Genomic DNA, 22,879 nt, shown 5'->3' on the forward strand with positions numbered 1-22,879 from the left:
GTTATGGAGGTCCGAGGATGGAGGAATCTTGGGAAGCTAAGTGGGCAGTGGGAAGCTTAAGTATTATGTATTGCGGTTAAGCCACTGAGCTTGGTTTGAATGTGGCAACATGGAGTGGACTGTCCAACTGCCTAGGTCAACTGGTTCAGAACCAGACTTCGTCCGATCTGGGGTCTGCAAGGTTACAGTAAGTTACATGTATTCCTTCATCAACGCTCCAGGTGTTTCCATTCTGGTTCGAAGCGGGGGAAGCGCTAGTTTGGTTGGCCAGTTGAGGTACGTCGTGATTTACTAGTCCAAGCAAATCGATGCTGGTGCAGAGTACTCCGTAGTGATAGGGCACATCAATAGGCATGTGGAGCTTGCCCGTGAGCGATTGGTATCGACTGACGTATGTGGACCTCAGAACCCCGCAGTCATGGAGGGCGCGCGGCTGCCAGGAAAATTCTTGACGAGCGCTTGGAGCCTCGTGCGCCAAGCTGCTGAAGGGCTTTTGGGCCGGTGCTTATTAAAGTATGGAGGTGCACAATTGTTAATTAATGACCTGCTACGGAGTACGAGGCGCTTAGAAAACGAACGCGGGAGATTCATTCAGGCCTGCCAGGATTATAAGTATGCAAGAATATATAATATACATGAAGAGAGACACAGGCGAACAGCAACTGCAACTGTGAATTTAAGCAGCCCGAGTTGGTTGCTTAAGTAAGCCAGCCGTATCTACTCCACCGATGATGAGGCTGTGAGCGGAAAATTGTCGGCGTTTCGTCACCCGTCAGGCACCACATCATCAACCGCCTCGCGAGAGAGAGAGAGGAACCCTTGCCGATGCTCCAAGAACCCATTTTCCAGTCTGATCTACAATCGTGCCCTGAAAAGACTACTGAGCGCTCACCTCATTTGGGACCGGTCCGTTGATGCGCCCCCACGACTTGAACACTGAATCCCAAGCGTTCACCGTATCCCGCGACTTTCGTCTCACGCTCCTGACATGGTAAGAGATCTTGCCCATAATGCATCCTTAACTGATGTTATTGTAACCATTTGAACAGGGCATATCAAGGCGTCCGAAGGACAAAGCTGGGCGTAATGCCCAGTCCGGCGCACCAGGAACACAAGGCGCGAACGCTGGACGACCCAAAAAAGCCACGTTCGAAGCAACAAAAAGGAAGGAGATAGGAGTCTCGGATCTGACCTTGTTGAGCAAGGTTTCCAACGAAGCTATCAACGATAACTTGAAGAAGCGATTCCAAGGTGCAGAGATCTACACGTATATTGGACATGTACTGGTCTCAGTAAACCCATTTCGTGATCTTGGCATTTATACCGACCAAGTCCTCGAAAGTTACAAGGGTAAAAATCGCTTGGAGATGCCCCCGCACGTCTTCGCGATAGCCGAGTCCGCTTATTATAACATGAAGGCTTACCACGATAATCAATGTGTCATCATTTCGGGCGAATCAGGCGCTGGGAAAACCGAGGCTGCCAAGCGCATAATGCAATATATTGCGAACGTGTCTGGAGAACAGTCGGGGGATATCAAGAAGATCAAAGAAATGGTTCTTGCGACCAACCCCTTACTAGAGTCATTCGGAAATGCCAAAACATTACGGAACAACAACTCCTCGAGATTCGGCAAGTATTTGCAAATCTATTTCAATTCCACTGGCGAACCGGTTGGCGCCGATATCACGAATTATTTGCTCGAAAAGTCCCGTGTTGTTGGCCAGATTGTAAACGAAAGAAACTTTCACATCTTCTACCAGTTCACCAAAGGCGCCTCAAAGCAATATCAAGAGCTGTTCGGTATTCAAAAACCAGAGACATATGCGTACACGAGTCGATCCAAGTGCTTTGATGTGGATGGCATTGATGACGCTGCCGATTTTCAAGACACGCTTGATGCTATGAAGATAATCGGTCTTTCTCAGACTGAACAAGACGAAATATTTCGCATGCTTGCTGCTATCTTATGGATCGGCAACATCCAGTTCCGCGAAGATGACAGTGGCTACGCCGCAGTCACGGAACAGTCAGTTGTGGACTTTGTCGCATACTTGATGGAGGTGACACCGGATCAACTGATCCATGCCATCACTATTCGAATTCTTACGCCCCGCAATGGCGAAGTAATTGAGTCCCCAGGCAATCCCGCACAGGCAACTGCTACTCGCGACGCCCTGGCTAAAGCCATCTACAATAATCTATTTGATTGGATCGTGGAACGAATTAACAAGTCACTGAAATCGAGACAAGATACATCGAACACTATGGGCATCTTGGATATCTACGGATTTGAAATATTTGAGAAGAACAGTTTCGAACAGCTTTGCATCAATTACGTCAACGAAAAGCTTCAACAAATTTTTATCCAGCTCACACTAAAAACGGAACAGGAAGAGTATGCTCGCGAGAAGATCCAGTGGACACCAATCAAATATTTCGACAATAAAGTCGTCTGTGACTTGATTGAGCAGATCAGACCACCTGGAATCTTCTCTGCATTGAAGGATGCGACTAAGACAGCACATGCCGATCCAGCAGCTTGTGACAGGACATTTATGCAGAGCATTAACGGCATGTCCCACGCTCATTTGACCCCCCGGCAGGGAAGCTTCATCGTCAAGCACTATGCGGGGGATGTCTCTTACACCGTGGACGGCATCACCGACAAGAATAAAGATCAATTGTTGAAGGGGCTGCTTAATCTATTTCAACATAGTGGCAATCAATTCGTACACACCATATTTCCTCACCAAGTTGACCAAGATAATCGAAAACAGCCGCCATCGGCAGGAGATAGAATTCGTACCTCTGCCAATGCGTTGGTAGACACCCTGATGAAATGTCAACCATCATACATCCGGACGATCAAACCGAATGAGAACAAGTCGCCGAGCGAATACAACAGTTCAAATGTTCTTCACCAGGTTAAATATCTGGGTCTGCAAGAGAATGTTCGTATTCGGCGAGCTGGCTTCGCCTATCGTCAATCTTTCGACAAGTTTGTCGAACGCTTTTTCTTGTTATCACCAGCTACATCATATGCAGGCGAGTACACGTGGCAAGGCTCTACAGAAGAAGCTGTAACTCAGATTCTGAAGGACACCAGCATTCCCAAAGAGGAGTGGCAACTTGGCGTGACTAAAGCATTCATCAAATCACCAGAGACTTTGTTCGCTTTGGAGCACATGCGTGATAGATATTGGCATAACATGGCTGCTCGCATTCAAAGAATGTGGCGTGCATACCTAGCCTACCGCGCTGAATCTGCAACCCGTATTCAACGCATGTGGCGGAAGAAACGAACAGGAGCAGCGTATCTGCAGCTTCGAGATCATGGGCATGCGCTTCTACAGGGCCGAAAAGAGCGCAGGCGGATGAGTTTACTAGGATCTCGAAGATTTCTTGGTGACTACCTCGGCGTCAATGCGGCAGCCGGTCCTGGCGCACAGATACGGAACGCAGCTAATATCGGATCAAATGAAAGGACGGTGTTCTCTTGCCGCGGAGAAATTTTGGAGGCAAAATTCGGGCGGTCTAGCAAGCCTAGCCCCCGCCTGATTGTTGTCACAAATAATAAGTTTTACATCATCGTCCAGCTGCTCACCAGCGGCCATTTCCAGATTTCAGTCGAACGAGCCATTCCCCTTGGTGCCATTAAATTCATTGGGACGTCTACTAGTCGTGATGACTGGTTCTCTCTTGGAGTCGGATCGGCCCAGGAGGCAGACTCTCTGATGAGTTGTGTTTTCAAAACCGAAATGTTTACTCAACTGCAGCGAGTAATGCCTGGAGGTCTCAATCTCAAGATAGGCAACGTGATTGAGTACGCGAAGAAGCCGAATAAATTCCAGCAAGTTAAGGTGGCGAAAGACTCTCAACAACCAGTAGACTTCTACAAGAGTGGCACGATTCATACACAACAAGGAGAGCTCCCGAACTCCGTATCACGGCCCATGCCTAAAGCCAAGCCTATACCACCCCGACCCATCACTCGTGGTAAACTCATCAAACCTGGAGGCCCTGGAGGCCGGCCGTCACGGCTGATTGGTAATCGTTCTACTCAATCAAAGTCTGGACGAGGTCCAAGAGCGGTTCCCCAGACGCCAGCTGCAGCTACGGCAACATCAATCGGTGCGACAACTACCCCAGGTCCTGTGGCATTCAACAAGCCTCTTCCTAGTCATACAAAGATTCAAAGCAGCACAAACGGAGGAGCAAGTCGAGCACCACCACCTCCGCCACCCGCCGCACCTCCCGCAAAGCCAAAGGTTGTAGCCAAAGTTTTGTATGATTTCAATGGTCAACGAGATAATGAACTGTCCATCAAGGCTGGAGATATGCTGGAGATAGTTCAAAAAGAGAACAATGGTATGCAACTCAGTCAGTCGTATGTGTGAGCAAATATGGCTAATTAACACCTTATAGGTTGGTGGCTCGCTAAGAATGACCGTGGACAAGCCTGGGTTCCTGCAGCGTATGTAGAAGAACAGGCAGCGCCTGCTCCAAGACCACCTCCGGCGCCTCCCGCCGCCAAGTCAAAACCAACACCGCCGGCACCTCCGGCCAAACGTCCAGCTACGGGACGCAAGCCGGGTGAGTTGGTGCAGCGAGATTCTGGCCTCGGCTTGAACGGAACTAGCGGATCCGAAGGGAGTCGAAGTACAACGCCGACACCGAGTTTAGGAGGCAGCTTGGCTGATGCGTTACTTGCAAGGAAAAATGCCATGCAACGGGACAAGGAAGACGACGACTGGTAGACGTGGGTGCTGACCACGTGGTCACGATCTAGAATAGACGATCCGGAACAGAGTTGTAATTCACATGTATCGCGTTGTTAGCGTCAGGTCCATGGCCTGCAGCGTGCACAAGTTTGTCATGCTGTATATAGATAGCTGGGCGCAAGTATGAAACATCGCTATTTTTGTCATTGACTAGAAATCAAATTATGCGAATTGTCAAACAGTCTTGCTTCCTCAGGTATGCTGTTCTCTTCGTGTGCCCTCCCAACCTCGAGAGTGGTGCTATCGAGTCTACGTGGTACATGAAGACAAATGCAGAATTGGACAACTTCAATCACAAGTCTCTTTTTGTCTAATCGGCGCATTCAGTGCGCAAATTATTTCGCCGACGCAAGAGTTCGGCAAGGGAATCATCACCTTCTTTGGTTGCTTGGGCGGCGCAGAATTCTGCATCCTCATCAACGCCGTAATCATGCAGCGTCTCATCGTCGGCGTTTCTCCAATATACCTCTCGATAAGGACCGTAGCCATTACAATCACTGTCACCACTCAGCAAATCGTAATCGTCTACCTCCTCTAGCTCTGCCAACAAATGGTTTCTCCTCTGCAGGTCTTGCGACTGGCGTTCTTGGAACGCGCGTTTTTGCTCCTCTGGGGACGTGGTTCCTGCATTTCTCAGTTCTGCCTCAAGGTCTCTGCGACCTGCAGGCCACTCTCTATTCTCCCTGCGAATCTTTTCCGGGTCCGGCGGTGGCCACAGGCCTTCGTTCCGATTGAATCCATTTTCTTCCCAAGACCATCCGCAGCCCGTTCCGTCCTTGCCAACTTTGGGACTTCCAGAGAAAGGGAAGAACCACAAAAGGAAGTTTGAGGAACCCATAGCTTGTGACATATTGGCGAAGAAACCCAAATCATATGGGAACTCGACCCTCTCAACCCGGATTTTCTTTCCATCTGATCCACTGATGTCCCACCGATCCTGGCCTCCCCGTTGCATAACTGCGTCATGGCGCTCAAGTTGCCAGCCCTCAATCATAGTGCAATTGAACAGCCAGCTTTTCACCGTCGTGACGATCATTAGGGCCAAAGCAAGTGAGGTGAAAAGGCATGTGAGTGAGGTGAGAGCTAGGCCTATAAGTGCGTTCAAGGTAGGGCCGAGATAGGCAGGCAAGTGCCGCGACTCCCACACAGCGAAGAATCGTTGCCAGAGCAGGTATCCGAGTATCCAAAGCGACATGTTGGCGAAAACCAGAAATCGCAAAAAATGCGGAAATGTGGTCATGGAAACACAGTTTGCCGTCCAAGGGCAATGGTGGTCCATTTTAGGGATGCAACGTCGACAGTGTCGGCAATGGTGAGCTCTGGCAGGTTTTGGAGCTGAACATTTCTTGCACCAATTTCTCTCGACCTCAACCACCTGGTCCGTAAAGACATATCGACCGGGATCTTCAGTGACAGTCTTGTAGTAGGTGAACCATAGGGATGACAGAGAAATGTTGAACAAGATGGTTTCACCGGATGAAGGGGGGCCGGGTTCGAGCGAAGAATACTGAAACAAGTATTGCGAAAAGTATCCCAGAAACACTACCAATAGACAAACAAAAGGGATTGCCAGTGATTGCACTATGGGTGCGTCATTCAGGCCTGCCATGGTAATGGTGATCCAGGGACGGGGGCTTTGTCTGGCAGAGTGTCAGGGTTTCTTATGTTACATGATCCTCTGAAATAAGGGTCTATGGCTTTCGTAGAACGTGGTGTGCTGATACTTGGCGTCTGAAGCAAATCTTTTGATTTCTTTTTCTTCTTCTGTTCGTTTGGCTCTGAATTAATGGCTGGGTTTGGCATTTGGAAGACAGCTAGGACAGCCTAGACGACGGGCTCATCCTTAGGCTTACGTAAGCACAAACTGCCACGGCAAGTTATGCACAGCCACCACACCAGAGTCGGTTCCTGTGGCTCCCTGACAAAGTTGCCAGAACTCCTTGGGACGGCAACTTCGGCATCTTATGACCTGCGCACACCGTCTGCCGTTTAAGAAATGTACCTTGAACAGACTCCAGTCTGCTAAAGAGAGCACGCCATGGTGCCGCCGGTTGTGCATGAGCTCTCGGCTTTGTGGTAAGTTGTTTTTTTTTTTTTTTTGCCGATTTGGGCCGCTCGCCAAAAGGACCACTACTACGGAGTAGTATACCATGTTAACCCATCGGCTTGATAGCACTGTTGTTTCATTCACATATGTTTGTCATTCATTGCAGCGCTACTCTCTGACCGGTATGTATATCGCAGCATGTGTAATGATAACCTGCCATCATGTTCTGACGATTCATTCCCAGATCACCCTCGCCTCTGGTTACTACTGGTTGTCTTTCTATCTGGCCTGATTTGTCTTGGTGCCAGCTATGGCTCGAATTGGCTCCCAGGAGTCGATGGAAGACTTACTTTTTCTCCAAGGGATGGGCCGGCAGGCCTGCTAGCAAACCCAGAATCAAGGTATTCTTCGACACATCCTGGTTTCCAACCCCCTGTTCGACCACGACGCCATTCAGTACCAACCTTGGTAGCTTGTGTGGTTATACGTCTGGAACTTTTTAACAGGGTCAACTACAAGCAGCAATGCTCAACACCAGGTATCGAGGTACGGTCCAAGTCCTTCATTCATCTTTTGTACGCTACGTCTGGGGACTGAGGTGCCGCAATGCTTAGCAACTTCCAGATGTTGAAATCTCCGCTGATGTCACGTTCACAGTCATGGCTTTGTCTTTTGCTTATTGTGCATGACATAGTAATTACGCGGCGTGACTGGACTATTCCAGTTACAGAGGACATAGAAGACCCGTGGCGCAGCGTTCTCGACGACATCCGCGATTGGCTAAGCGGTCCAAGAGCAGCCGTCACTCTCTTCACAACCGGAGCGCTATTATTTTCCGCTGGAACTTATGTCGCGGCTAATCAAATTGTGAAGTCGACCTTCATTTGTTTCCCGCCTCTGGATAGTCGCTCGCGAACTATTTTACTGCAGTACGCTGGCCTTCTGCTTGATGCGGTTATCATTATCATGCTGTGGAGGGTGTTGACCTGGACGAGAACTCTGAAGTTGCGACTGCGAATGTTATCTAACATTCTCCTCACTTCATCCTTCTTTATCTCAGTCCTGTGGCTATCTTCCAGCTTGCTAGGTGGAAGCAACTTGACCAACCCGGGGTTTGGGCTTGTGCGGGGACTTGACGTACTAGCTGATAGTTTTGCCCTTGCCATCATGACTATCAGTTTGTCTATCTGGACGTGTGAAACGTCGCCGGTCGTATCCACGGCTGTGAAAACATTTCTTTTTGGAACTTGGCGTGCTAGCATGAATGTTTTTAGCCTGGGAGATTGGATGCATCTATCACGATCTGCAAGCCTTGTGCCGCTTTGGCTCGTAACCTTTGGCTCGAGTTTTTTCGTTTATGCACATGATATTCGCTCAGTTATCCTCGTCAGACGTATATTATTCGTCTCGTTCATGGCACTGCTTCTCATTGTCGCTACAGGTTTCACATTCATATACCCACTCGAACACTTCGAAAAGCGTCATCCCATAAACGACCTTATCTACGAGGCCCGCATAATCCATGACCGCTGGCTTTTGAAGGCCTCCACGAGCAAGAAACTTGCAACGGCAGTGACAGTATATTCAGAGCGCCATGGCGGCAGATTACCACCTCCCCATTTTGGTGATTGGTATCGATATGCTTCCGGTTCGTCGATTGTAGATGAATTCCGGCAAATTGACAGCGATTTGGATGTGTTCTGGTCTCTATCGCCAGAAATAGTTCGGAAACGAGTTCAGTTGGCATTATCCAACCCGGGCGTGGGAAATATAACTGTGGAAAATGGACATGTCACTGTCAGTGATGCAGGACATGAATCCATGAGCATGGATCTGAGGGAGCTGGCCGACACGATTAAAAAGTTCTCAAGACATCTACCTGACATGATCCTGCCTGTCAACTTAAATCCGACACCACGAGTGCTTCCATTGTGGAAAGATACCCAATATCAGAGCCGAGGTTACCTGAACTCGATGGCCAAAACTCTGTCCGAGAGGTCGGAGAGTCATTTTTCTGCCGCAAACAAAACGATCGGGTTGAGACCCAGGGAACGGACTGCTCAAAGTACAACGTCGCCTCAAACTCAGGCAAGGCGTTACCGGCAAATGCAAACTGAAGCATGTCCTGCGACGTCCAGGGCTCAAACAAGCCCTTACTGGGACACGGGCCTATTCTGTTCGGCCTGCGTGAAGGATCATTCTCGTGGCCAGTTGATGAGCGAATGGGGGAAATTATTAGACGTTTGCTCTCAGCCGGACCTTAATCATCTATACAGCTTTTCAGTGCCAGACTTGAGCGCCGCACCAATCAGAGAACTCGTTCCTCTATTTGGCCCATCTAAGATGGGAGGGTTTCAAGATATCTTGATTCCCTTGTCGAGCTCGCGACAAGACCGGACGGATGACGGAGAGCCCTTTTTGAAACGCAAGGACACTCTACTCTGGAGGAGTGCAATTGGAGGAGAAATGATCAATGAACAAGCGGTAAGGGGAAGCCATAAGTTGAGGTTGTTGCACCTTATCAACAAGGCGGACGCCAAAGACCGGACAACGATGATTCTCCCCGTTCCAGGGGCGGATAATCAATTCAGGTCGGTATTTGTTTCAGTTCCGGAGGCTAATCGCGATCTGTCCTTCAACGTCGGTATAGACGATTTCTCCGCTTGTATAGGTCAGCACTGCGATGTCATCAAAACCTTTTATGGCGAAGTCACACAGACCGAAGATCCGTTTCAGTACCGCTATGTCCTTTTGACTGATGAAGACGACGGACCACCAGCCAAGACATTGAACATGCTACGCTCACACAGTCTGCCCTTTATCTCAACGATATTCAAGACTTGGTACTCTGAGCGGCTCACGCCTTGGCTGCATTTTGTGCCTGTAGACCCCAGATATCAGGCCTTACACACGACATTACTTTACTTTACAGGGACTGCAACCAAAGCCAAAATGAACGGTATCAATACATATTTAACAGGCCGTTCTTCTGATGGAGAGTGGATTGCACGTCAAGGCCAACGTTGGGCCAGCGAAGCAATTGGCGCGAAGGACAGGGAGATATATCTATTTCGACTGTTGCTTGAATGGGCTAGGCTTATCGACGATCGAAGAGGTGAAATTGGGTACAGAAGAGAGTCAAATGGCGAATTCCGAAGCGATGAATGGTCGCGCACATCATAGTATGCAACGTATCATTGCAAAGCTTCCTTCTCCGGAGCAAAGTATGGTATTGTATTACACAGTGAGAAGAGGGACGTTCAGTAGAGAAGAGCTGATAGCTCGAGTATTTCAGGCGTCTGAATGAAAACGCCTGTCTATTTACTACAACGAACTTAAACGCGCCACGCTCCCGCCCATCTACTCTAGTAGCTTCCGTAACTTCATTTTATAGAATAGCGCCATTCTTGTACCGTGCGTTGAGATGTTTTCAACTTAATCGTTTCAATCATTTTTCAAATTTTGATTTCGAGGATCGTTGCGCCCCACTCATCATGACCATAGTTCGAGATTTTTGACCTCACACCTGGATCGGCTCTGGTCGCGGCGGACCAGCCGTCCTATCTTGTAGACACTTTCAACAGCGGAGAGTGCTTGGGCCACAGCGTCGGCCTTGCTTGCACCTACAGCAATAACCATACCAATACCCGAGTTGAATGTGCGGCACATTTCAGTGGGGTCGACGTTCCCGGCCTGTTTGAGCCACTGGAATACCGGCAGAACGTCCCAGGATCCATAGGTGATTTCAGCAGCGAGTGAATCTGGCAGCATACGAGGGACGTTCTCGATGAGACCGCCGCCGGTGATGTGCGCCAGACCCTTGATGTCGCCGAGAACAGGCAAAAGGCTCTTGACATAGATGCGTGTTGGGGTCAAGAGGGATTCCCCAACTGTTTTGGAATTGTCCCATGGTGCTTGCGATCCATACGTCAAGTCTGCGTTCTGCACTATCCTTCTCACGAGAGAAAAGCCGTTGGAATGGACACCGACAGACCCGAGACCGAGGAGAACATCGCCTTCAATCATGGCATGTCGCTGAGGAAGTCGGCTCGTAGAGGTGACGGCGCCAACTGCACATCCTGCGGCATCGTAATCTTCGCCCTGATACATGCCGGGCATTTCAGCAGTCTCACCACCCACCAAAGCACATCCAGCCTGGCGACAGCCATGAGCAATGCCCTCAACAAAGGCGGCGGCAGATGGCAGGTCGAGTTTGCTGCAGCCGTAGTAGTCCAGGAACATCAACGGCGTGGCTCCCTGAACGATTAAGTCGTTTACGTTCATGGCAACAAGATCAATACCCACAGTATCGTGCTTCCTCATGGCCTGGGCAATCATGAGCTTCGTACCAACACCATCAATAGCGCCGACAAGAATCGGTGCGTTCGGGTATCCGCATTGTGAAAGATCAAGCTCGCCGCCGAAACCACCGATTTCTGCGTCAGCGCCGGGTCGTTTCGTACTAGCCACGGCCTTCCTGATTTTCTCGACAAAATCATTGCCGGCCTGAATATCGACACCTGCTTGGGCATAAGTCATGGCCTCCTTGGCTGGGTTTCGAAAAGCACGGTGCGCAATGTCCTTTCGGAAAAACATGGCTTCAAAACTGATGACCCCTGATGCAAGTGCGGTATACGAAGCATCCACAGCTGCTCTGAGGGATTCGCCCACGGAGTTTATTGCAATCACTCGACCGCCAGAGGACTTTAGCTGATTCCCATCCACCTTGGTTCCCGCGTGGAAAATGGTGCTGCCCTGCGGTGGTTGCAGAACAGTGATAGGACTGCCCTTGGCATAAGAGCCAGGGTACCCAGCAGCAGCAACAACGATGGTTGCGCTGAATTTCTCCTCAACCTGCAAGTGGCAGTTGTCGAGGTACCCTTCAACACAAGCAAGCATGATCTCCGCCAGATCTGTGTCAGCGGAGAGAAGAGGCAGGACAGTTTGGGTCTCTGGGTCGCCAAATCGCACGTTGTATTCCAAGACCTTGGGGCCCGAACTGGTGACCATGAGGCCGGTGAACAGTACACCACGAAATGGCTGCTTCTCGCGCCGCATTCCCAAGATAGTAGGCTCAAGAATTTCTTTGTCAATTCGCTCCGTCAAGTCCTTGGTGGCGATGTTGGTGGGCGCGTAGCAACCCATTCCTCCGGTGTTGGGGCCTTGGTCGCCATCAAAAATGCGCTTGTGGTCCTGGGCCAAGGGCAATGATCGAATAGTGTAACCGTCGCAAAAGGTGAGGACGCTCAGCTCATCACCTACCAGGAGTTCCTCAATAACGACCTCATCACCCGCAGATCCAAACGCCTTGTCAACCATGATCTGCTTCAAGGCATCCTTGGCCTCTTGTTTTGATTGAGGCAAAATAACTCCTTTGCCGGCAGCAAGACCGGTTGCCTTGATAACAACTTGGTGACGGACGCTATCGATATACTTGACGGCGCTCTGATAGTCGGAGAAGTTCTCGTATGCAGCTGTTGGTATATTGTATTTCCTCATGAAGTCCTTGGAGTAGGTCTTGCTTCCCTCCAGGCGGGCTGCCTCCTTGGAGGGACCAAAACAAGGTATTCCGGCATTTTTGAAGAAATCCACCACGCCGTCCACAAGAGGTGCTTCAGGGCCAGGAACAACTAAATTGACTCCATTTGACTGCGCAAACGTGACGAGGCCAGGGAAGTCTTCGGCCGAGACCGAGGTGACATTCGTAACCTTTGCACACGAGGCAGTGCCACCGTTGCCCGGGACGGCGAAGATGGTATCAACCCGAGCAGACTGGCTCAACTTCCACGCCAGAGCATGCTCGCGGCCACCATTTCCAATAAGGAGAACTCTAACACTAGCCATCTCGGTTCGTACGAATGCGACGTCGAGCAAGAGGGGCCGGTTGTGGGATGGCTCGTGCGAATTGAGTCGAGAGGGCAGTCTCGCGGGATGAAGCCAGAATCCGTCATACGCCGATGGCAAGCAGACCAGGTAAGTCGCAACACGCTGACGACAGACCTCGGTCGTGTGTGCTGCCGCGCTACGCCGTCACGTTCGCAGTATCTTGGCTAGTAAATGTCAATACGGTTCTGTGCCATTGTTGGAGGTCGTCGTCGGCGTGTCATTTTTTTTTTTTTTCCAACGTTGCCCCTCCTCCACTTAACACTCAGCCACAGACAAATGCCCCGCGGTTTCGCGTAAAGGTAGTCGGGTGGGTCCACAGAAGAACAAACAAAATTGCTTTCACAGACGGGGAAGCGCGATGTCGGAAGTTGACTGGTATAATTTTGGCGCCGAAGGATGCGTCAATAGCCCAAAGAGGCCCCATGCTTGACGTTTGCTAGTGGAACCAAAGCCACCTCTCCAGAAATCTAAATGCAAGCCAGTCAATTGTATCTTCATCGCTGGGACAGACAAGTAATGACTTGGCCCATGGACGTGGTCAGAATGTCATATTTAGCTCAGGCGGACCTATACCGCTCATTGTGCCGTACTACACGACGGACGCTGATGCGGCTTGCAGGGTTCGGGCATGTCGTCCAGAGTTCGATCGTCAATGACATCGCCCGTCTTGATCGTGGGCTCGCTCCTCTTTCCCAAACTCGCGCGCGTCTGCCTTGTACGACTTTCATTTGGGGACAATTCGAAGGCTACAAATTTTCTGGGGAACGACCTGGTTCTTTGCAAGAAGATTTCACGGGGCCGTAGTGCAGCTACAAACACGGACCTCGGTGAGGCAACCGGGCCGTCAAACAGGGTATTGCACACGACATGTGCTTGATAACATGACTCTCAACCCATTGAACCTCCAGACTGGGGTGACGGAGTCATCAATGCTACTCAAGTACTTGAGTATGTAAGTGCTTAAGTACTTACCTGACATTGGACCTCGTCCCGGAAGTGCCGCGGTACTAGCTACGAGGCACATAGATTTAGGTACCTAGGTACTTACTAAGTACCTACTTAACTGAGTACCCGCTATAAGTACCTACTTAGGTACCTACTCAAGTTGCTTAATGCATTGGAGCACGGAGTGCCTCTGACCCAGGGGCCAGGGCGCCAGGCTAAAGTACTAAGTCCCTACTAAGTACTTATAGGTACTTACCAAGTGCTTACTTACTTAAGTAGTAAGCTAAGTAGGACCAGCATCGGCTGTACATCTGATCCTGGCTGTTGGGTCATCGGTTTGGCGGGTCAACTGGTGGCAGCACTAGGGTGATCAAATCGATTCCGGCCGCAGCCGCAGCCGCAGCCGTTTGGTGCTCGGCATTGGCATTTTTGACATTTGACATGAACCGTCGTGTCCACGCCCAGGTATTGTCGGCTCACCTTTCGTTCATCAATGCCCTCCATCCAAGGTTCGAATGTTGTTGCACATGCACCGGACCGTATGTCAAAGTCTGGACATCACACAACCACCATTGAACAACAAGTCAGGGACAGACCTAGCAGCGTCTGCGGCCGGCGCATTGCACCCCTCCGACCAGTGCAGAGGAGAATGCGGACAAGCACCCCTTGCAAATTGCTGCGACGTCGCTTGTCTGGGGTATTGCTATTCGACCGGGTGAGAACGGGAGGACAGACATCTGGATCATCCCTCCTTTCCAGGTCTCTGACCAAGTCAAGTACTTGAGGACCGAATAACGTTAAATCGACAACCAGCGCAACATTTGGGGCTCTCAAGCTCCCGGGTGCCGTCTGGAATCTGGATTCTCCACTGGAGCTGCCCCTCCTCCCTCGGCTATCTCTCGTCAGCTTACTGAGAAGAAGCTTACCAGGGACCTGACATCAGGGTAAATCAAGCACTCATTAATTGGTCCTTCCGTGGTGGGGGTCTGCCCATTGACCAGTGAAGCACAGCGAGGCCTGGGTTCAATTCAAGGCTTCAAAAGTCACTTCAAACGACCGCTTGTGTCTCCAACAAAAAGATAACCAACCCAAAGGCCACGGGAGGCTCAATTCATTTGACCGTTGTTGATCATACCGAGAAACTCTCGCAGAAAATCAAAGCAAATTAAATCATATCAAAAATCAAAAATCAAGCTACAAGTTTCGGTTCTGCATTCGGAAAATCAGAAACAACGACGCAGCGAGCAAGGGCGTCATAAGATAAGCTACACGAGGACCAACGGCGGCGCACGACAAAATCTGGGGAAAAGGTTTATAACACGCTCAATTCAGTACTTCAAGCGCCAAATTGGGACCAGTTCCACCCTGATCGTCATTCCGTGGCCCTTTGAATGAAAGCCAAAAGTTGGTCAAGAAGGGATTCATTGCTGTATCGTGCGTGGATGAGAGGTTCTCGGCCGATATCGAGTTGCGCCGTCTCCGACGACATCGCCTCCATCGTTGTCGAAGCCAATGATGATGGCAGAGCGGTATCTTCCGACTGCCGTCCCTCTCCGTGATGGATCCCGTCCATAGCCTGGCCGATGCTACAGCTGCTACGGCGGAGACCTCGTCGTCACCATCCCCTTCAACGTTGGTTACAGTTCGCGAAGAAGACGGCTGCAATTTCGCCGAGTCCGCCGCCCCAACTCCCGGTTACCTTGTTGCTGGTACACTAAAATCCACCTCGCCGACGTCGCCGCCAGCAAAGGTCGATGAGAGTTTGGCTCGTCATACCATGTACTCTCCGACTCCGTCTCATCCCATACACTCGGACTCACTTCCGCCGCGCAAGAATACCTTGTCTTCCATCTCGACCCAGGCCACCACGGCCACTACGGCGACCACGGCCTCTGCCGAGACCAACAACACATCGTACAGTGCCGAAACCTCGCCTGGTTTGCATCAGTCCATCTTCTCAGTCAAAGACGGCTCCGACGTCTCCAACATCCGACGCCCCAGCAGGAGAAGGACTGGACCTTTGTCACAGCAATCCAGAGAGCGGGCCGCCTTGATCAGAAAGCTGGGGGCGTGCCATGACTGCCGTCGAAGACGGGTTGCCGTAGGTATCTCCTACATCATGTTTTCCTGCTTTCTTTGGCTAATCATTTGAGTGCCTCAAGTGCCATCCCAGCCACCACAACATGACCTGGGAAGATTTGTTACATCGGTTTCACAGATCGCAGAGCCTCAGCACTCAAGACATGACGCCTTCCACGGGCGCAGGACGTCCACTAAGCCTAGCTTCATCACTAGGCGCTTTCCAACAAAATCTCGCGCACGACGCCCAAGAAATGGATATAGACTCTTCGCCAGCTGCACACCATCAGCCCGGTCGACCACCATTGAGCGAGGCGCGAATTCGCACCCCGTTGCCGTCTGGCCCAAGACTGGAAAAGTCTTTATCCTTGCCAGGAATTGAGAGCCTCAAGAATGAATTGCAGCACAATGTACCAAGAATCCTATCCACAGCCAACCGCGGGAGGTATACCTCTGTTCAGGTATTGCTTCTCTTCTGGCACGACGACGACGACGCCATCACCGTACAGAATGCAGTGCGAGAGTTGGCCCATGTGCTTGACAGGTCTTATCACTATGCGTTTCATATACACGCTATTCCATCTGCTTCAGATAGTTCCAAGAGCTCATGGAGATGGCTTTCACGCCGGCTGAACGATTTTGCCGAAGATTGCGACCAACGCGACGTTTTGAAAATCGTTTATTACGCTGGACACACATGTCTCGATGGCAACAGGGAAATGATTTTGACCAGGTACGTGCTGACCTAAAGGTCCATGTCTGTATCCATACTAACAGTTCGCAGCTCGAGGGACAACGATAAAGCGTCCAAAATCCGGTGGAGTGGCATGCAACAAATATTGGAGGAGGCTTGTGCAGATGTGCTAATCATCATGGATGCTGCTTACTATCCATCCTCCAAGATTGTACGGCGAAGGGGCGTTTTGGAACTCCTTGCAGCCTCAGCATCCGAAGATCACGCTGCCTCTCTTGGCCGTTGTGCGTTTACGCGAGCCCTGTCGGAGCTTTTGGGCGCTCGGGCTGCCCGATCTGTACCTCTGTCCGTGGTAGAACTGCATGCATTACTATTGTCACACTATCCCAAGATTGTCCGGGACAGCGCCCCCGAACGCGAGACAATCACGACGTTTCCTGTTCCTCTCCATACCATGATGTCTGGCAATTCAAGATTGCCATCGGTGTTTCTCTCTCCCCTCTATGAACACAGCCCGATACGAAACAGTTTCTCCTACGAAAGCAATCCGCAGCTCCATCTGTCAATCCGGCTGACTGACGACAATGTTGACATTGAAAGTTGGAACGAGTGGCTCCGGCTGATGCCCGACGGGGTTGAAGACGTGAAGATTGACGGTCCTTTTTGACGGTCTTTTCGACCTGGGTAGAAAGAAGACTGGTCGAGGGTCGGCGGATTCAGGTATTGGCTTGCCGTTTTCCTTGGCTGCGTACCATTCGCAGCACATCAAGAGCCAAACATTAAAGTAGACTCTCTCGCGAAGAGCTTTCCCTTTTTTTCCCCCTGCCCTCCTTCTGCTACAATTCCAAAGAGAAACTACGGTGGGGAGTTCAGCGCTTCGCCATGGCTCATGAAATGATGGATGCATCGCGAGATGCTGACACGGCTTGACTTGCTCGAGTCCACTGTGTTTCCTGCCTGTTTGGATCAGTGCGCGACTAATATATTAATACTCTTCGTAACAATAATTTTTAACTTTCAGAGAGAACGCGTCTTGAGAATCTTGCACTTTTAAGAGCTGCACGAGTTCTGTACTAGTATATAGTTTTCATACAGGCAAACTATTGTTTGTCTCATGAACAAATGAAGCCTATGCGGGTCGTCGGTGGCCATAGCCAAAAGATAAAGAGACACATTGCGACGTTCATGATAACTTGTTTCCTGGAATTAGATGAAATATACCCGTCAGCGACTAAGGTGACAATTGCACACGGAAGGGCGGTCGCCGGTGATCCTGTTCCCCACATAATGGATCCTGCTGTTGCCGAGCAACTGGAGCTCAACACGGGAGCTCACCGCAGCGACAACAAATACTGCGCTCCCATCCCATGCATACCACCTTCGCTTGGGGCACAAAGACGCCATGTGAAGGTTGCGTCAATTCTGTGCTTCTTCACTATCCCCAGAACACCTGTACAGATAATATAGAACGAACAGTGGCAATGGACTCCCCTCCGAAAAGAATGACGCGAGCTCGAGCAGCCGCCAAAGCAAGCCAGGCCGCTGTCAAGTCAACCAAGATTGTTACCGCAGCTGCTAAAGCCCGATCGCTTTCTAAAGCGACAGCATGCACCAAAAGTACTGCTGCGAAGAGAAAGACCAGATCTGATGAGAATGACGAAGGCGACGACGCGATTGGAGTGTCTGTTGCCCAAAGGACCACGAGAACGGGACTCAGAAAGGCCACCGACGACGAAGAAAGCAGCACTGCGGCCGGCACGACTTCTTCAATAAACGCAGTGGCGTGTAGAGGAGGCTCCAGAACAGCCACGGCGGATCCAGCGAATAATCACGTTAGCTCATCTCGACTTCGCGGCCGCCCAAGAAAGACTCCTCTCCAAGAGCCGCAACCAGTGGCCAAGAGATCGACGCGAACTCGCGCTGGAACGGATACCAAAACGACTCAAGAAGGATCTAGAGTCACAGCGAAAAAAAGCGTAAAATTTGAAGGAGCAGGGAAGGAAAATCTCAGTCTCTCATCAAAGGCCAAGGCTTCGAGCAGCATTGGAGGCCTGCGAGGCCGGCCTACTCGACGTGGAGCTGCCACAATGTCAAACTCGCAACCAAAGCCCTCTTCCCAAGCTTCCGAGGCCGGCACCAAGAAGCCGTTGAGTCCCAAGAAAGTGACCCAGATGCCAGTCTCGCGGGACAGAGAATGCTCAGATGATGAGCTGGCTGGAGATGACCAACTAAGAGCTGTGATAAGGAGCCCCGCCAAGCCGTCAATACATGCGCCCATCAATAAGAAATCATCTACCGCTACATACCAACAGCAAGACAATACAATTACGCATATGGCAGAGGCCGTTGCGCCTTCTGAAGTAAGTAATTTGGGATCACCGCCAAGACGGCCACCTACATCTCTTTCGAAGGATTCGTTGATATCGCCGGCGAAAAGACCGGGTGGCAAAGTTCAATTACTCGGATCACTTTTGAAGCCCCGGGCTCTTCCCTCTGGGGACGATCACGATCAGAATCAGTCTTCTCTCCTCCAGTCCCCTGCTAGGAGGCCTTCGTCGCCAATCAAAGGCTTCAAGCTTCCGTCAATGACGGCTGGGACGCCGCTTCACGGTCAGCTGTCTCTGAAAAGCTCACTGTTTCAATCTCCAGCCAAGCGAGCCATGCCTGGTTTGAGGCCGGTCAACGAGGAATTAAACGGTAGGAATGCCGCATTAAACAGGACTCCCAGGATGCAACCCATCGTTGCTTCGAGCTCAAACGCCAGTAGTACTGGCTTGCCTTCGCAGCTCCTTCTCGCTGAAGAGCTTCAGAATGGAGAGACTGGTAACATCGGCTACGACCCTTTCACTAGCCAGCCTGACAGTGACCTGTTTCCAGGTCGAATGTCTGCGGTACTGCCACGCCACGCTGACCTTCTGGTAAAGCAAGATGATACCGAGGGTGAAGATCATGATGAAGAACTCTGCCTGACCGGCCGTCGCGCTTCAGACGAGTTCGCAGAGGCTGACAGCTATGAAGCTAGTCGTGACGACCAGGCAGTCACAGAACCAAGTGACACTAGTAATGAGATCAGCGAAGAAGATGCGATGGCTCCAGGAGGGAAAGACGCGAGACAATGCCACACGTCCGAGGCTCAGACCAATAATGTGGCCATTGCAGTAACGCCAGCGACAAAACGAGGAACGATGTTTCAGCTTCGAGGTAGTGTTCTTGATGCGTGCCGCGATTTTGCGTCCGATTTTGAGTCTGAGGATGATTTGTCTCCCTTGAAGCAGCTCCCAGCACAGCATAGTTGCTCGGATCGTATGTTTACGAATAGGAGAGAAAGTACTCACACGGCTCAAAAGGACTCACGAAGGTCTACCCTTGGTTTGACGTCCTTGACTGAGAAGCTTGGTGCTTGGACATCGACCAGTCCCACCAAAGTGGCCATGGATCACTTCTTTACCGCTCGAGATATACAGAACGACCAATTTCCTTCGTCTACTGCATCGCCGGAGGTGGCATTGGAAGCAGGGACTTCGCCCACGAAGAGCAGATTTTTTGAAGACGAAATCCTGGTTCATGCTGAGTTAGAGTCTCCTCGCCAGCATCCTCAGTCAGAGGGAACTCCGGATGATGTTTGCATGGAGGACATTATCATGACAAATGAGGATATTGCTCTTGCTGCAGAAGCTAATAACATGTCGCTCATGCACCAGAATGTGGATGATGGCCGCGAAAATCAACAGGCAGATGAAGCACTCTCAGAAGCTAGCCAGGAATACGGCGATGAGAACCAGTTTCCAGACGACACGGTTCTTCCTTCCAGAAGATATGTTGCGCCTGTCACACCTATGCGGCCTTCACAGCAAAAGAGACCTTACTTTACGACGACTAAAGTCCCATTGAAGCCAGCAGATGATTCGGAACCAAGCCCGTCTAAGAAACGGAGCTTTAGTGCGAATAGTGCTGGTCAGGTGCCTCGGAGCGCCGCAGTTATCTCATGTTCTCCCACCCCAAAAGGAAAGAGACGCGCGTCCATACTTCCTGCTCATGATTCTCTCTCAACCCCTGCCAAAGGGGATCTGTGGCTAGGCGTCGGCACGCCTGGGAAAACCCCTTGTCGAGATGTCAAACCAGGACTGCTTCGCGGTGCCGTGGTGTTTGTTGATGTGCATACTATGGAAGGTGCAGATGCCAGTGGCATTTTCATCGAGCTTTTGAGCCAAATGGGCGCCAAATGTGTCAAGACTTGGAACTGGACTCCCGGCAGCCCTCTCAACGTTGAAGGCGCATCGTCAAGCAAAGTTGGGATCACTCACGTTGTATTCAAGGACGGCGGCAAACGCACCATGGAGAAGGTTCGGGAAACCAACGGGATCGTCCACTGCGTCGGCGTTAGCTGGGTTCTAGAGTAAGTGGCTTGAATTTGACTAAATACATGGAAAGGCTATACTGGTCATTGTAGTTACTAACCCAACGACACAGCTGCGAGCGTGAGAATGAATGGCTTGAAGAATCTCCTTATTATATTGACACGTCGTTCATTCCTCGTGGAGGTGCTAGGCGTCGCAAAAGCATGGAACCCAAAGCAATTGCCAATCTTAATGGCACAATAGTGTCTTGTCTGAATCAACCGACAAAGGTCTCGAGTACACCTCGAAACCGAAGAGAAAGCACCATGTGGATACGCACGCCCTCTGATCAGGGCGACTCGGAGGACGGGGACCTGGACTGGTCGTGCGCATTGCTCACTCCCGTTCCCAAGACGCCGGCTCCCGAGGCAATTGCAAAATACGCAGCCGAGCTGCCCGAAACGCCAACTACGGAAGTCCCATCAGGCATCGCGTCGCCGTCGAGGCAAAGCTTTCTGACAAGAACTTGCCCTCCGAAAGAGGGCAAATATCGGGAGTTGGGAGAGGGGATCCTGAGCCATGGGAAGGACGAACAGGTAATGTTGAGGCTCATGGCAGCAAGACGCAAGAGCCTCCAGTTTGCGCCAAAAATTGGCAGTCCACTGGCCAAGACCTGGGGGTAGAGCGTTGGATTCATCATGTCGAGATGACAAAGTACTGGCGGGAACAAGCTATGTACGTACGTCTCACCCAGACATTGGGGGCATGGCGCTCCTACATCAGGACGACTTGCAACAGTCCAGACACGGCCGGGTACACTTATTTTCGGAGCTTCAGATTGACCTCGGCTTGGATTAGAGTACATATTCGAACGCGGCGTTTAAGAGTAAATTCGGTATGGGGTCGTGCTTGAGAAGCAAGCCCGCCACCTGTATATACATACATAAAAACTATCAACCTGGTCCGGGAGCAAAACATGCCGCGGCTCTTGCACAATTTACGTACCTAGGCAGTGTTGTGACGCATCAAGATACATGTTCAATCTTGAAGGACATGTCTGCTAGGCGGTATTTGCTAAGGGATGGCGAAGAAGAATATGCCATCAATGACAAACACGTACAACTTTGATTTCGAGGGGCGTAATTTCCTTTGATAATGCCGTTTCTTTGGCCGGCTGTGGGCTGCAGAGCGCCGACCATTAAGTTGCTGCTTGACTCGGTCACGTCCCTTGAATACTCCTTGCACTGCTTCCCCTCTGCTTGAAGCGGTTGGCAAGGACCTTGAGCAGGCCAAGCAGTCGACGCCAATGGCGCGGGAGGGAGAAGCGCTTCGTTTCATGGCTTAGGCCTTGATCCAAGCCCGCATTGCCTTGAGGGCGTCCCCGTCATGTGCCTTCAGTAGCTCGGTGGCCTTTTGTTTCGACAGCTCCAACTCATGCATTAGCAGGCCCAGGTCGGCAGCATCTACCTTGACGCTCTTGGCGAGGGCGGACGCGGTGGCTGGTGCGGACTTCGCACCGCCAAGGCTCTTCATGGCCTTGTTGACAGCTTCCTGATCGACATCTCTGCCCGCTGCGTCGTCGTTGCCGGCGGCGTCGAGACTGGCGAGGGCAGAGGCGGCCTTGCGGTCCTCGGCAGACTTGGCGGTGGATTGGAGCTCTTCTTCGACATCGGCGATTGTTGCGCCCTCGTGGATATTTCGGGGCTGTGGCTCGGCCATTTTGGTTGCGACGGGCTGGTATTGCTTGCCTTTGTTGCCTTGGTGCGTGATGGATTCCGGCGCGTGTTGGCGACGACGGGCAGAAAAGGTGGGATTGGCATGACTAATCCAGGCAGATTGTCGGCTGGCGAGGCTCATGATTCGTCAATGCCCGCGCCCGAGAAGGCCCAAGTGGGGAGCAGGGATTTATTGTATTATATTGTCCGAAATCTGCAGCCAACGACTTTCGGACGCAACATTATGACCACGTTTCTGACTCGACTGCAACAAGTTACGCAGCCGGCCGCGTTGGGGCGAAAGCCTGCACATTTCGTTCCATTGCTGCCGTGCAGATTTGTGCGTCGCATCGCCGCATCGTCTCCATACGTGGAGAGTGTTGCAGAGGGCA

General features: G+C 51.1%; 7 protein-coding genes across 7 annotated transcripts; 4 read left to right on the forward strand and 3 right to left on the reverse strand.

Annotated features, from left to right (window-relative positions):
* Positions 1-988: 988 nt before the first annotated feature.
* On the forward strand, positions 989-4,760 carry MAM_04724 (myosin-5; the record flags this gene model as incomplete). The annotated part of the gene is made up of 3 exons (XM_040823522.1): positions 989-991; positions 1,050-4,371; positions 4,429-4,760. The coding sequence occupies 3 exons, from the start codon at positions 989-991 to the stop codon at positions 4,758-4,760; spliced, it is 3,657 nt and encodes a 1,218-aa protein (XP_040678775.1).
* A 334-nt stretch (positions 4,761-5,094) lies between these two features.
* On the reverse strand, positions 5,095-5,979 carry MAM_04725 (palmitoyltransferase pfa4; the record flags this gene model as incomplete). Its single annotated transcript, XM_040823523.1, has 1 exon — positions 5,095-5,979. One exon carries the CDS (start codon positions 5,977-5,979, stop codon positions 5,095-5,097), a length of 885 nt encoding a protein of 294 aa, XP_040678776.1.
* A 2,265-nt stretch (positions 5,980-8,244) lies between these two features.
* MAM_04726 (capsular associated protein) lies at positions 8,245-10,014 on the forward strand (the record flags this gene model as incomplete). Its single annotated transcript, XM_040823524.1, has 1 exon — positions 8,245-10,014. The coding sequence occupies one exon, from the start codon at positions 8,245-8,247 to the stop codon at positions 10,012-10,014; it is 1,770 nt and encodes a 589-aa protein (XP_040678777.1).
* Positions 10,015-10,323: 309 nt separating this feature from the next.
* Positions 10,324-12,675, reverse strand: MAM_04727 (Phosphoribosylglycinamide synthetase; the record flags this gene model as incomplete). The annotated part of the gene is made up of 1 exon (XM_040823525.1): positions 10,324-12,675. One exon carries the CDS (start codon positions 12,673-12,675, stop codon positions 10,324-10,326), a length of 2,352 nt encoding a protein of 783 aa, XP_040678778.1.
* A 2,545-nt stretch (positions 12,676-15,220) lies between these two features.
* Positions 15,221-17,102, forward strand: MAM_04728 (uncharacterized protein; the record flags this gene model as incomplete). The annotated part of the gene is made up of 3 exons (XM_040823526.1): positions 15,221-15,763; positions 15,825-16,474; positions 16,526-17,102. The coding sequence occupies 3 exons, from the start codon at positions 15,221-15,223 to the stop codon at positions 17,100-17,102; spliced, it is 1,770 nt and encodes a 589-aa protein (XP_040678779.1).
* Positions 17,103-17,937: 835 nt separating this feature from the next.
* On the forward strand, positions 17,938-21,455 carry MAM_04729 (brct domain containing protein; the record flags this gene model as incomplete). The annotated part of the gene is made up of 2 exons (XM_040823527.1): positions 17,938-20,831; positions 20,906-21,455. The coding sequence occupies 2 exons, from the start codon at positions 17,938-17,940 to the stop codon at positions 21,453-21,455; spliced, it is 3,444 nt and encodes a 1,147-aa protein (XP_040678780.1).
* A 658-nt stretch (positions 21,456-22,113) lies between these two features.
* On the reverse strand, positions 22,114-22,629 carry MAM_04730 (uncharacterized protein; the record flags this gene model as incomplete). The annotated part of the gene is made up of 1 exon (XM_040823528.1): positions 22,114-22,629. The coding sequence occupies one exon, from the start codon at positions 22,627-22,629 to the stop codon at positions 22,114-22,116; it is 516 nt and encodes a 171-aa protein (XP_040678781.1).
* Between the last annotated feature and the right edge of the window lie 250 nt (positions 22,630-22,879).

Source organism: Metarhizium album (assembly GCF_000804445.1).
Source record: "Metarhizium album ARSEF 1941 chromosome Unknown scaffold_10, whole genome shotgun sequence".
Classification (NCBI taxonomy): Eukaryota; Fungi; Ascomycota; class Sordariomycetes; order Hypocreales; family Clavicipitaceae; genus Metarhizium; species Metarhizium album.